General features: G+C 38.5%; 2 protein-coding genes across 7 annotated transcripts in view; one reads left to right on the top strand and one right to left on the bottom strand.

Annotated features, from left to right (window-relative positions):
- The window catches only part of LOC110844299 (1-phosphatidylinositol 4,5-bisphosphate phosphodiesterase), a 35,808-nt gene that overhangs the window by 8,467 nt on the left and 12,903 nt on the right, over positions 1-14,438 (bottom strand). For all 6 annotated transcript variants that reach the window (XR_004834020.1, XM_022090472.2, XM_035847976.1 and 3 more), the window contains 18 exons: positions 13,856-14,115; positions 13,631-13,748; positions 11,417-11,460; positions 11,277-11,323; positions 10,491-10,552; positions 10,343-10,410; positions 10,174-10,208; positions 9,466-9,544; positions 8,664-8,776; positions 3,512-3,671; positions 3,271-3,428; positions 2,979-3,185; positions 2,748-2,837; positions 2,441-2,515; positions 1,101-1,197; positions 948-978; positions 783-859; positions 439-624 (listed from right to left, as the gene is read on the bottom strand). Coding sequence is in view for 5 of the 6 variants with exons in the window: in XM_022090472.2 (XP_021946164.1) it covers positions 439-624; positions 783-859; positions 948-978; positions 1,101-1,197; positions 2,441-2,515; positions 2,748-2,837; positions 2,979-3,185; positions 3,271-3,428; positions 3,512-3,671; positions 8,664-8,776; positions 9,466-9,544; positions 10,174-10,208; positions 10,343-10,410; positions 10,491-10,552; positions 11,277-11,323; positions 11,417-11,460; positions 13,631-13,748; positions 13,856-14,115 (1,907 nt within the window). In the remaining variant the exon portion in view is untranslated. The remainder of the gene's footprint in view (positions 1-438; positions 625-782; positions 860-947; positions 979-1,100; positions 1,198-2,440; positions 2,516-2,747; positions 2,838-2,978; positions 3,186-3,270; positions 3,429-3,511; positions 3,672-8,663; positions 8,777-9,465; positions 9,545-10,173; positions 10,209-10,342; positions 10,411-10,490; positions 10,553-11,276; positions 11,324-11,416; positions 11,461-13,630; positions 13,749-13,855; positions 14,116-14,438) is intronic.
- LOC118434431 lies at positions 4,216-6,327 on the top strand. The gene is made up of 7 exons (XM_035847978.1): positions 4,216-4,753; positions 4,829-5,029; positions 5,120-5,185; positions 5,275-5,490; positions 5,615-5,850; positions 5,926-6,091; positions 6,154-6,327. Exons 1-7 carry the CDS (start codon positions 4,555-4,557, stop codon positions 6,291-6,293), a joined length of 1,224 nt encoding a protein of 407 aa, XP_035703871.1. The 5' UTR covers positions 4,216-4,554; the 3' UTR covers positions 6,294-6,327.

Genomic DNA, 14,438 nt, shown 5'->3' with positions numbered 1-14,438 from the left:
TACTTTGAACTCTCAAAGGGCTAAATGAGTTATAAGGCAGTCAAGTGGAGGAGCATCTTCCTCCTCCCCTGCCTTGTTTCATTTCGGACAATGTGCCTCAGATCTGGCTATATTAGGACGAGTCGTATGCGCACTTTGAAACCTAGCATGAAATCTGAATCATTTGTAGTCAGCATAAACAAACAAAAGTACTTTGCTTCAAATATTTTCTTTTCTAAGGTAAACACCAAGTGGGTGCGCACTCAGGTCGGTTTTACTACAAATGTCATTTTTATTTCATGACCCACATGAAATAATCACTTTCACGTGGAACCACCAGCTACATGTACACGACAATAATGGAGAAAGCTCAATACATTTCTCGTGGTCGTATTATTGTCACTTTGTGGCATCCCACCAAGAAAGGAGAATTATCTATATTTATTGATAGATTCTCACCTTTGGGCTCCTCTTGGAAACGAACGCCTTCACTCTTTTTTGTGGTAGGACCCACCGTCGTGTTGCCTGGTTTGATGTTCATACTGTTAATATCTGACTCCTCGATCCCCATGGCTTGCATTTGCTGGGCTCGTTTATCTTGTGCTGACAAAAAGGCTCGGGGATCTGACAGTGCGTCCATAAAATCTGCAATACAACAATAGCATTGGAATTTTCTCGAAACTGTGGGGAGTTGGTTTTCTGTGTATTTGCATTCCTACGAATTAATTATGATAATACAACATCATAAAAAATAATTATGGGCACTAATATACATGATATAGAACAAGTAAGATATTAATTACCTCCGAATCCATCAGGCACGTAGATTTTAAGCTCAATATTGCAGAACAGCATTGGTAGAGAGGTGGGAAAGTTTGCTCTATAAATTCAATTAATGTTCAATATGTAGTTAGCTGCACGAATAGAAACGTGGTGAAATTGTTGCATAGAAAAAGTGAATAGCTTACTCAGTGCGGAGACTAATGTGCCGGAATCCAGCTAATTTGAGAAAGAAGTATTATGTATATTAGCATTTCTCAACTTATAAATATATTTCTAAAGAATCTGCAAATTTAGTGATTTCGGATCTGCACTAATTCGGTCAAATACAAAGGTTTTACCTTGTAGGCCGTCAAGAGGAAGGATCCGCTGACCAAGAAGTTTTCCGTTCTCATCATAAACTCCGAAACGCAGGACGGCTAAATCGGGAAGAACCACCTGTGCACAAAAACCATTATTGCTGGTTGGGTTGGAATTCTAACAATAATATCGAGTTACTCGGATGAGCGAGGAGTGTTTGTGCAAATACATGTGTGATATTAGAATTCCACGAAGAAAGAGACGTAGTCCTACCAAAATTTAATTCCAACCTTTCTCTCGTTATCATTATGTCGGGACAGGCTGCACTAAGGTCATCACGAGCTAAACGTGATCCACCAAACTCCAAATGAAATCCATACCCGTGAGCCCCGTTAATTGGCAACGGACCAAAAGGAGATAGAGAAAGAGAAAAAGAAAGCGATCAATGTGAGGATCTTGTCGTCCTCAGTGTCCCGATATGGGCATTGAGCTTGGCAAACGACTTCTCAATTTAATAGGACAATGGGAAGTACACAATGACTTTCATTTGAGATAACCTTATGTGCACAAGTTGCCCAATGCCATCGTGCATGCAGTGTCAGGCAGCCAAGGTCAAATAGCACGTAAGAATGAATCACTTCTTCTCTTTCTTGCTTTCACTCCTTTCGGGAGGTGGTCGAATTTTGGCATTAGTGAGAAGAGCGGAATGGTGTGGTTGTGAAATAAGGAGATCTGATGGCGATGTCGGTGGGAGAGTGAGAGCAGAAGTCGAAGGAGCCGTGGTCCTATTGATTGCTTTCTTTCCACCAAACCAAACACTTTCACCAGCACCGTGAGTAAATATTGAAACAAGTTGGCGGATCCACTGGCTTTCACTCTGCCTGTCACACACAACCACACGACGCGCACCCACACCGAAAAACCCATAAAGACACCAGCAGCCTGATTGTCATTACACTCTTTCTCACTCAGCAGCTTTCCCTGCCGCGGATCAATTCCTTATTTATGTGCGTTCAGCAGCCCCACACAATAAAACTAAGGGGAACTGGATACGATTTCGAGTAATAGATAGCACCCGAGGGGAAATTCTTGCAGAGTTGAAACCCTGTTTACTTTGCATGCAATCAATTGTGCCTCTATCCATGCATTGCATATCATCTGACAAAGTGGACAAAGTCTTCAACTCCCAACAGTTTTTTTCTTTAAATTGTACCCTCATTCACCCCACTCACTTGACCAACTTGGTTGAAGAGATGCTTGTAATACTTCTTACATTACTGTTATTGGGGATTAGTCCTGATCTCCTCTTTGTGAAAAGTTTGAGGAAAGCAAGCACGCAATAAGTTTTTCGGGGGAAAAATAAATAGAGTACAAGACTCACCTTGCGAAATAAAAACGGGTCTTCGTTGTAAACCGGATTTAGTCCATTTGCTGGAATCAGTCGAGTGCGAAATTCCTGATTGTCAAAGAGTTTCAATATGTTTACTTGGCTTTGCAATGTTCGGGTATGTGTGAAATATAATATTCACAAAATATATCCCATTTAACACGGGGGAGCAGTTTGATTCTTTTTTTGCGGTAAATGCATGTATATGTACATACTTATGGGATAGCTTAATTCATTATGTGGAATATACAAGAATCTAAGTACGTAAGCTCCTTAGTCTGCTAGACGAGTAATTACCGACCTTTCGAATGGAGTCCGTCGGTAACCCGAACATGTCCACTTCCACGTAAGTTCCCACCTTCTTGTCCGATAAGAACTGCCCAGCAATCACCTAAACGGAAGAAGGAGAGAAAGTAGTGCGGCACGTATCGACTCGGACAAATTGTGAGAATGGCGTTGGGTGTAAATGGATGAGATTTATCTCCAAGCACAGATGGTTCACTGGGTTGGAAATTAGCTATAAATTACTCACTTGAACAGAACACTGGGCGGCTATCACGCCATCCACGGGAGATTCGGCAAAAGGATCAAAATTTCGGTCCGGTCTTCGCATGAAGTCAGGTTTTAGGAGAAAGCCACATCCTCCATTGTATTCAAATTTCCCTTGGTTCAGTTGCATAGGAAGGTCCGCAGTTTGGAAGTTCAAAGACACCATCTGACACCCAGCATTCCAAAATATCTAGTGCACAAATAATTGCAATTATCGTAATTATTTTCATGATTTTAGAAATAGCATAATTCAATAACGTTGAATCAACACTTACTTGAGGCATGTAATTGGATGAATCCGCTCTTGTTCCCTTTGGATAAATTCGGCTCATTTGGCGTTTGTTGTAGTTGACGAATTCTATGGCTTGCGTTTTGAGCAAACCAAGACCCGTGGTTTCAGCAAAGGAGGACATGTAGTGGTGGCAATTTTTTTCTGCAGGAGAGGAGAAAGCATGTGACCGAATGTGAGACCTGTCAACTCATTCAGATTAAAGAGAAGTGGACAAATTGCCATACTTTCCGCCAGGTCAAACGCGGCGAATTTCACTGGCTGCGCGTAGTTTATCATGGACGACAACCATGGGTGGATGGATAAAGTGGCGGGTGTGTGGGACGTGGCGTTAGTCTGAGGTGGCTCTGGTGGCTGGTTGGAGTCTGGCTGGCTACCAGTATAATTCTGTTGGATAATTAAAATATGAATGAGGCAAGTTGAGACTAATGTGCAGGACATATATTTCGAAGGATTATAGGCAAACCCTTGGATAAGAAAGATCCTGCAGACCAAAATACGTTAATAGAAACCAGATTATTGAAGATGTGAAGTTTCAATTGCAGTGAAACTTTCACCAGCAGCAATAAACCAAACTCCTTTGCACCTTCTCCTCTCGCTGGATATCAGCCAACTTTTACACTTGTGAAAATGCGACTAATTTTCCAAAGAAAGTTTAGATCGAAAGACGGAAGTTTCATTTTGGGTTGAGAGAGAGAGAGAAAAGGAGACCACACGAAACGATTGAAGGAACTGACTTGGACGTGAGTACTTCACACACTTGATGAATACTTTCTCCCACCGTGTTCGCGGTGTGGGTAGTTATGCACATGTTATTCAATTCATGTGATGATAATGACGATATCAACAAACCAATCGCTACTGTTTTCTCTCTCTCACACACATCCCAAGTAGATGAGCTATATTGTAACAATGTGATTTCAACAATGCCTATGTTGAAACCTAGTGAGTGTGATTAGAAGATGGCATGTCATTGGTCGGCAATGTTAATACAACGTAAAATGAGCCATTAAAAATCACACTTTATTTTCAATATTGAAATCACGTTGAGATAACTTTTGTTGGGATTCATCACCTTCACACAACGTTGACTGAATGCGCGAGCGTCATTTTTGATAACAGTAGGACAACATCGACTGAACGTTTAATGCATGTTTGTTTCACATTGAAATCACAAGCTACAAAGGAGCGCGAATGATTTATCCGGCTGGCATGCTCTTCTTTCTTGATTCTCATTCACTTTGACTGTTCATTTTTCGTCTTGTCCAAAATGAATTTTTTAGTTGTTGAATTCCCTACTGATAACCCAAAAACAGTGGACGTTATTCCGCAAACGTGGCTTATCTCGAAAACTCAGTGTTATTGGCCTACTCGTTGCTTGTCAACGAATTTGACTAAAATACGACGAGAACAAGTTAAGCCTGATCGAAGTTGGGGAAAATGTGCGTGCAGAATATTGGGACATTTTGGTAAATTTTTAGCTATTTTAAATAGTATATAATTTTATTCTAGGTTAATTTTTAAACTCTGGTGTTTTTTGATAGAAACTTTTGAAGCCGCCCAGCAAGCAGCCGTTTTAGCCGAAAACACATCCGATTTGGATATTAATTTTTCTACAAAACGGTCCACCCACCGGCGACCAGAGTCCAGTTCAGATTCGACAGATGACGAGGGACCACCAATAAAAGCGAAGAAAATTACTAAATCTGTGATTAATTCTGTGCCACAAACTTTATTTAAACTTGGTAAACTAAATTATTTTGCCAAAAAATTGATAACATATTTTTGTCTAATTGAGCGCACAAATAATAATGTGTTATTTGAAACAACTTCAGGCGACTTAGCAGACGTGACTCGTGCACAAATTGACCAGGGCCTCGTTTTGTCAGGAAATAATGAGGGTGAGTTGTTGGTTAGTTTTTTTTAACTAGACAGATACTTATTGCAATTATATTCACAATTAAATTATAAACTACTTTGATTTGTCTAGAACGTTCAGCCATATCAAATGTTGAGACAGATTCGTCAGGAAGCCAAATTTTGTATATGAATGCCACACCTTCAGGTGATGGACAGTTAAATTTAGCTATTATTCCTAACGATACAAATGTAAACCAAGATGACCAATCCGTAAATTTCGGCTCCCATCCTATTTATTCATCACCGGTACCATCACCATCGGCAAATTTGGGGTTGCAGACACAAGGTAATAATATGTAAATATATTAAATGTATAATTGTGATTAAAATGGTATGATGTAGTTTTATAAGGTATTATGCTAACTATACTAAGCCAGTTGATTAATTTTTTTAACAAACTTGTTACTCAGGTTTTAACAAAGTTGTGCTCAAACATTTGGCAGCAATAAAAACTGGACAAAAATCAATACTGGAAAAGTTGGACTTAATTCTCAACAATCAGAATAGAATCGGAGTAGGACTTGACTTGAACACGGAAACGGAAGAGCCTGACTTCTCGTCATTGCCAATCTTTCCCCTTGAAAGTGTGGACGCCCTTGAACAACTCGAGTCGCAATTGGCTATAGACGATGAACGGAAATTATTTGTAAGATGAAGTACTATACATACAACAATGCCAAAATAATTCATGTTTTAGCTAATTAATTTTTTATGCGTTTAGGTACTTTATCTAATTGACATTGGAGGTAAAAGTCTCGGCGAAACAGTCAAGCGAATTTTACAGAGAATTGTTAGCGAAGATCTCGCCATAGATTTGAGCTACACTGGTCTAGGAAAGAACAAAAAACCATTTAATATCTACAAACATATTGTTAATTGCATCACAGGTTCGTCAATTAATTACAAACATATGAAAATCAATTTGAATATTCCTGAAATTAATTTTCAGCTGCAACAAAGAAAAATAAGAGACTCCCTGCAGAAGTGGAAAAAACTGAGTTTGCCATTCGTGAAATAGTGATGGACTTCTTCCGGTACTCGAGGCCAAGGAAAGCAGCGGCTTCTATTTCTCAAGATTCCACCGATTAGATTATCTTTGTTTAAAATAATATAGGAAATGTCGTCAAGTAGAAATAAGCGTAGAATTATTCAAAAAAGTTATGAAAATCTCGTGCTTGAAGTTGATGCACTAGATGAAATCTCGGTAGGTACGGTTGAGCTTTCGGACAATTCGGTATTAGACAATTTGTTACCAGATAATACAACCGTTTATAATGATGGGGCTCAATATAGTTATGGATTAGAGAAGGAAGCCATTAATAGTTCTAGTGAGTACGACAGTGATGAAGTTAACGATGCGGACCAAGATTTTAAATCAGGTTTAGTGAAATGGGTGGCAAAACACAAAATAAATGGTGTGGCAGTAGACGATTTACTAAAACTATTAAGTGCTAATATTCCTGGTGGGAATCTTCCAGAGTCTTACAAAACATTAATGAAAACCCGTACAAAATATAAAATAGATTTAATTGATGGTGGGCAGTATTATCATTTTGGATTAGAGCGACAATTGCAGAGATTAAGTAAAATTGCTGGGTTTACCGATAATTTTGAAACAATTGAATTAAAAATAGGAATTGACGGTCTCCCAATCAGTCGCTCCAGCAAAAAACAGTTTTGGCCTATTTTGGCAAGTGGCGATATTTTAAATAATGGCAAACCTTTTCTCGTTGGCTTGTATTTTAGTTTATTTTGTAAACCAGAAAAATCTGATCAACTTCTTGGTCCGCTAGTTGAAGAGCTCACACTGCTGCTCGCCAATGGGGTTGAAATTAATGGCTTGGTGCGAAAAATTTCCATTAAATGCATAGTTGCGGATGCGCCCGCTAGAAATTTTGTTAAAAACTGTGTTGCATTTAATGGTTATTATGGTTGTGATAGATGCACTCAGAAAGGTCAATGGCTGGGGAGAGTAGTGTTTAGCGAATTGGACGCCCCTCTAAGAAATGACCAAGATTTTAGAAGAAATATGTACCACAATCATCAGGTTAAGGAATCCATTTTATCCAAATTAGAAATAGGAATGGTTAGTAGCTTTGTCCTTGACTACATGCACTTAGTGTGCCTGGGTGTAACTAGAAAATTAATATCTTGCTGGAGAAGTGGACCAATTCCTTTGCGAATTGGAAGGCAAAATATTGCACAGATTTCTGAACGTTTAATTGCCTGTAAAAATTTTATACCGTCAGAGTTTAATCGCAAGCCACGGTCGCTGGTGGAAGTCGATTATTGGAAGGCAACTGAATATAGGACATTTCTCTTATACCTAGGTCCACTGGTTCTAAAAGGAATTTTGTCTCAGGAAAAATACGAACATTTTTTACAGTTATCTGTTGCGGTTAGGATATTATTATCTGATAATAGAGATTGGTATAATTACGCAGGAGAAATGTTAAATTCCTTCGTTGAAAAAGCTAGCGAGTTATACAGGCCCGAATTTGTAGTATATAACGTACATTCGTTAATTCATTTAGCAGATGACGCTAAAAAATTTGGGTCCCTAGAAAAAATTAATGCTTTTGAGTTTGAGAACTACATGCAACTTCTCAAAAAAATGGTCAGAGGAAAAAAACACGAGCTCGCACAAGTAATTCGTAGAATATATGAGGTAGAGCAGTCTAATTTGTTAACCAAATCTAAATGTAGAGAATTGCATATTTCGACAAAACCAAAGGACAGGGGATTTGCTTTATTATCTGGGGAAATTGTTATTGTAACAGAATCTAATAAAGATTCTGACGAAGTGGAAATTACAGTTTTCTGTAATAAATCTGATTATTTCACAAATCCCTGTGAAAGCTCAAAGCTATGTATATATGTGGTTCGAAATTTGTCTCCTAGGTCTAGACGAATTAAGAAATCTGACCTTTATCATAAAGTCGTGCTATTACCATTGTCCGATTCCTCGAATGAATATTTATGCCTACCATTTTGCAGTCTTAAAAGTGTATAATTTAAATCAATTAATTGTAATTGTGCACATAAATAATATACATAGTATGTACATAATAATTCACACTAATATTGTATGAAAAGTTTTCATAGACGTATTGATATTTGTAATAATAAACGATCATTAATTGTTGAAATAATAAATTTGGGTGTGAATTAAATGTGAATGTGCATCATTTATTTAACATCAATGGCATGTGAAAAGCATGTAAAATTCGACAATATTAATATCATCCTAACGTTGCAATCACATTCAAACCACATTGCCTCAACATGAGCACTTTTACAATTTCAATGTTTTATACACATGAAAAAAGCGGCCATCATTCACTGTGATCCAACACGTTGATTATCACATTGTAACAATATCATTCTTCTACTTGGGATGCTGATTGAAGCTGCAATTTTTTGCTGAGTGGGAAAAATATCTGAAATATGAGCACTCACTGGTTTGTCCTCTTTCGGAACGATTTCCACGGCAGAAGCATCCTCCCGACACTCGTCATCATTTATCTCGAACTGACCCTTCAAAAACAGCTCCAGCTCTATTTTCTCAACCTCTGAAAAGACCAAAAATTTATTACATTTTTACTTGTCCATTTTCGTGGGCTTATATTTTATAGACAACACCCTAAGAAGCTCAACGTGCGACCTGTCGACGGTGCCAACAAAGTGCCCAGTTGGTTTTTATCTAGCGATTGTTGGCGATAGTGCCATTTGAATCACCTACTGCTTTGCAGACCTGCATAATGCGACGGTTGTTTGGAAGATGGTAGGATCAATATCATCATCGTGACATTTCTAATAATAGCACGACATTTAGAGCACTATTCAGCAATTTTATTTATGTTGGTTCTCCACTCTGATCAGTCTGCATGCATTTTGCGACATTTTTAAATTTAAAATGCAGATCATTACGGTTTTAGATTTGACCTTTTCAAGTTATAATCCTAATAACTTTTTTATTATGCATCAATCCAACTAATCTTCAAACTGCATCTCATTATTTTTATAATTTATAAAACCAACAGTTCTTAGTTGATGCATATGACCAGAGTAATTATAGCTTTCTCCGTCTCTCTGGCCCCAGACCAATATTGCAAAAAATCACACAAATATTTTTTATCAATTTCTCCGTGTATTTAACAACCCAAATTCAACCTTTACGCAGGTAAATTAGCAGCTTCAAGTGTGGCAAAAGATGATTTAATGAAATTTAAAAAATCAGAAGGTGAAAAAGTGTACTAACCTGGTTGAAGACGCTTATTCTTTATGAGGATCTTGCGTTTGAGAGCACTTGGTGGAGGGAGCGGTGCCCCTATTTCCAGCTAAATCATCACAGGACAAGATAATATTTTCTCAGTTTTCGGGAAACATTCGGATCCGTATGTTCATCACGTTCTGACACTTCCAGATAACAATCCACTCTGCCAACTTTCCAAACGAAACGCCATCGTCTCACGAACACATCTCTTTTACTATCTCCCACTTTCTTTTCTCTGCAATATGCCCTCTCGATTTTTGGATCAGTTCGATAAAGATCATGGTGTATATGTCTGTCAGATTAGGTGAAGAAAGGCTTATGAAATCATTATTGTATCCGAATTGGATACCTTGCTTAAAATTCACAAACTTCCGACGGTCTAATTCGAACTGGAATAGTCCATTTATTACGTAGAGAAGCCCTGATGGTGTGGGTGACCTATATTCTCCAGACAATTTTTTTTTCTATCATCACCATCTTTGCAAAAAGGACGAAATTTTGAGTTTAGCGTGAGGGAGAAAGCAAATGGTCTAAGTGAGGGTTTAAGAGTAATCTCGTCGTTTATGGCTGCCATGAAGGCTCGACGAGAGAAATGAGATAAACACTGAATGAGAAAACGTGTGGCGTTGGAAAAGTTCTCTGTCCGTGTCACAACTTTCGCTTTTGCTTATATGAATATGCTCCTGTACGTACCGGATAGTCGGGCAAAGGCTCTTTTAGTAGGAGATCTGCACAAATGAAATGAATTTATGTGCATTTTTATATACATATATATGCATCCGTTTGATTCATCTTCTCATTGTCACATCTTATATACACGTATTTATTTATATATATGCATATGTACACGTATAAGCGTTACCTCCAAAAATTTCATCACAGTATTTGGCCATTTTGTATTGCTGGGCTTTGCAGCAATGATTCTCGAAACTAAAGGGAGAAATGACCATGTAGTAAATTTTTTGTTTTGCCATAAGGAGAATAAAAACCAGTCTTGGTCGTTGCCTTGCCTTAGAATGACGGGATAGTCGGAAGTAACAAACGCAGTATCGCGTATCGCGAAAATCACATCCTGCAATAAAATAATGCCAGAGAGTAAGTCAGCCTCCAGCTCGATGAGATATCAAATATTTATGAAGGAGAGATGCCACCAGGCTATTTCTATTTCTGGACTTTATTGCCGGGGTCCACCCACCTGCTTCGCCAATCACTAAAACGCTATATAACTAATGTGTATACGAGCAAAGCACTTTCTGTGTATACGGAGCAATAAAAGTTACTAGCACTAAAAATTAAATGATCGAAAGTCTTCATCTGAATTGCAATTGATTTTGAGGAGTATTTGTAAAATGTACATTTGCAAATTGGCATGTTTGTCATCAGTTTTTCTACTCATTGGTTTGATTTTTTTTAGACGAAATATGTCTTTCTATACACTAAAAGTGATGTAGCACGACGCTATGTATCGAACATATTAAAGACAAACGGATAAACATAAGTATTCGATAAGCCCTGGCTGCAATCAATGACAAATTAGAAGTGCAACTCCACTGAAAATTGTCTAGAATTCTGAAAGAATTTTACTTGCACGTTAAAGCTTTATTAAGAAAGTAATATTCTACGAGTGCTCTCACAACAATCAGCATGATTAAATTTTGGCATGAAACAAAATTGCTTCTGCATTGCATACTGCTTTCAGCTCTCTAATAGGATGGTTGATTAAAAATAATAACAGAAAATGTCTACTTTGTGCATGAAAACCGTTTTTAATGAGAGTTTGTTTACATTGTGCTTACTTTAAATAGAATGTCAGTACACATTGCTTTCCCATGTGTAATGATGGCTGAGGCAAATAATGAGGAGGAAAATTATTAGAATTTTGAGATTTCAAACGTCCCAAGAATGAAAAACATGTTGATTAACTTTGAAGGCTTACGTTCTTCTTCGTCCCTTCCGTCCCAGCAATCCAACTCGATACATCTGAAAAAAAGTAATTTGTAATATTTCTGTGATATTTTTCATACCCTGAAACTTCAATTTAACTCTTTGTATAATGAAAATTCCAGATTCTACGTCTATTCAGTAATGTCTGATGAACTGAGTAATGATGACCGTCAAAAGATTAGGCAAACCCTTATCCCCGAAATTACTCTTACAGATCATAATATCTTCCGGGGTGCTTAATGATACCGACAAGAAGTAGACGAGATAAAGAAATTCGGTCAATGATGAAAGAATGGTCTCGCTTTCTATGGTTATTTCGTGTTCATTACGGAGATGGGCGGCCTACCCGACAATGTGCGTATGTTATATAATGCATAAAAGGAAACACGGAGAAAGTCGTGGTCTCTATCCAAACCAACCACGGAGATCATAAGCAGCTATCTGGCTAAATAAGCATGCAACCGGAGTAACTCATCGCATCATATCTGTTTTGCGTGTTTGTACCCTCTCTCTAAAGACTTTTGTCGTTCTGTCCCACAAAATAAATGGCACGTTCGCAGGGAGACTGCAAATGGGATGAACGCCGCGCTAAAAATAGGAGTAGCTGCTGCCAAAAACATAAAGATAAATTGGAGTACTTAGATTCGAAGAAGGAAAGGAATTTGTCTTGTTCATCCGGCTAATGCTCAAAGTCTGTTCTCTCCGAGACGCCCTCCTCAGTCGTCACTTCACTCAAGCCAAAGTTCATATCCAATTGGGTTAGGCATACAGTTCACCATTCTCAGCTTTTCAAAGTGTAGTCGCTCGTGGTCATGTTAATCCTGGCACTTAGCATTGAGGAGGAGAAAACATACGGAAAATGTGTGAAATTCTGAAGAATGAGGCAAAACAGACGGTCCTCATCGATTTTGGCTCACTCAATCCCTACGGGTTTGACTACGGAGGAAGAATTTCACTAAATCTTGCAAATCAAAATCCAATTTGGCAATGCAGATTTGAGCAGAAGCCTCAAGTTCTGACAGCCCTCCTCGCTCGAGTATATAGCATCGTAAAGTTGGTGGGCATAAAATTAGCCAAGTTTCATGACTGACTAGAACAAACTGTAAAGCCAGTGATGCACATGATGAGATGAAGACTTGGTTGTTAAAAGCAAAGTTGGGAAAGTTGCTCGAGTTTTGGAGCGAGCGAGGTTGAGGGCAAAGTTGTGGATGGACAAATGTCAGTAAATAAACATGCCGTTTCAGGAAGCGTTTCCCTCCGCTGTATTTTATGCAGGATGATACGCTGTATATCTTTCGGCTGCAAGTGTCGCTTTCTCACTATAAACACCAGGATGTGTGGTTTTCATTTAGCCACGAATTTCTGTGCGTATGTAAATACAGTACAGATATTTTGCTGACAAGGGACACTCACGACCTGTCGTTTGAGTCTAGGATATCCACTATGTTTTTTAGAATCTACTAGGACCCCAGATGAAGGATTCATTCATATTTCCGTGTAAAACTCATATTTGGCGCCGTGCCGTGGCGCTAAATTCGCCAAATTTCAATGTTTTTATTTTTGAAACCGCCATAACTTTTGAAATCCTGGGCGGATTTTCAAAATTTTTTGCAAAAATCATGACAAGGAGTTCAACTTTCGTATCCCATGAAATTTTTTCCAAAATTTTCGCTTTTAAATTTTCGCAAAATTTCGTAATTTTCTTAGAAATGAGGGTTCGTCGGAAAAATGCTAAAAATATTTCAAAAATTCGAAATTTTTTATTTTTATTTTTTTCTCATAAATTTGGACTTGTGTGATCATTTTAAGCATAAAATTTTGAAAATCCGACATAATCTGCAAAAGTTATGGGGGTTTGAAATTGGTCGAAAATGCAAATTTTTAAGTTTGGCGCCACGGCACGGCGCCAAATATGAGTTTTACACGGAAATATGAATGAATCCTTCATCTGGGGTCCTAGTAGATTCTAAAAAGCATGGTGGGTACCCTGGACTCAAACGACAGGTCGTGAGTGTCCCTTGTGAGATACCAGTTTACAGTTTGTCAAGTTCATAAAATCTAAAAAAAACAGATATTCCTTATTCATTCATATTCTATCGACGGAGGGCAAGGACAACGAAATACCGCTCAAATCTGTCAATGTTCCATATGCCAATGTATTTATGAAGAGAGTAAAAGAGATTAAACATGCGGGAGGTTTTAATACCTGCACCCAGCGAGAAGCGTTTGACGATACATTTCCACACTCGACTTGCCCCCAAATTGGCGACCGATAAGGTACGTGTTGTGAGAAGAGTTGATGTAATAGTGTGACAAGGGTTGATCTGAAACAGTTGGATACTCATGTTCATCATCACGTCGACTTGATATCTCCATCCAAGCTCTCGATGGAGCTTGGAGGAAAACTGGCAGGCATAAAACGGTTTCTAACCCATGTCCATGTAGGTATCTAAGCGGTCTAAAAATACGGGCGCGTTTTCGTCCGACATCAGGTAACGAATTAGTCCATCCTTTGAAAGTCGACTGGAGGCCTTGAACTCTTCATTGGGTTCGTAGGTTTGGATGATCTCGGACGCTCGCTTCTCGTTGTAGAGAGGATACAAGATTTCGTTCAGACGTGGATCCCGTTGCTTTTCGTTCAGGAAGTAGATGAACTGGTTCACATCGATGTAGTCGGCTTTCCCCTTGGTGCTACAGTCAGAAGGGAAAAACCTACTTAGAGATGCGCTACATAGATCCAAGTCCGTGTAAAGTATGCTAACTCGAGTTGACACATTATTACTTATGTAAAACTTGCATCGTATAATGCGTATATCGAATTCTCTCGAAGGACTGAATGGGCTCTACTGCTGAGCGAATTCTGGGGAAAGCTCTCATGGAGGCTAATTGCCACTTAAAAGTTGAACCGAGAGTTGAAAAATATGCTCTTGTGGAATAATAGAATTGAAGGTTAGCTGGAGGCTTTGATCAATTTATTACATGCGACACTGTGGCTTGGATAAAGTTGAAAGGAA

Source organism: Folsomia candida, unplaced genomic scaffold (genome assembly GCF_002217175.1).
Source record: "Folsomia candida strain VU population unplaced genomic scaffold, ASM221717v1 Fcan01_Sc002, whole genome shotgun sequence".
NCBI classification, from domain to species: domain Eukaryota; kingdom Metazoa; phylum Arthropoda; class Collembola; order Entomobryomorpha; family Isotomidae; genus Folsomia; species Folsomia candida.
This window is presented reverse-complemented; position numbering and strand designations above follow the sequence as displayed.

What these genes read in the sequence shown, in the direction of transcription:
- LOC118434431 (XM_035847978.1), top strand. Translation starts at nt 4,555, where the DNA reads ATGAATTTTTTAGTTGTTGAATTCCCTACTGATAACCCAAAAACAGTG. An exon ending in TTTGGGGTTGCAGACACAAG is followed by an intron (nt 5,491 to 5,614) that starts GTAATAATATGT and finishes CTTGTTACTCAG; the next exon opens with GTTTTAACAAAGTTGTGCTC. An exon ending in TATTGTTAATTGCATCACAG is followed by an intron (nt 6,092 to 6,153) that starts GTTCGTCAATTA and finishes ATTAATTTTCAG; the next exon opens with CTGCAACAAAGAAAAATAAG.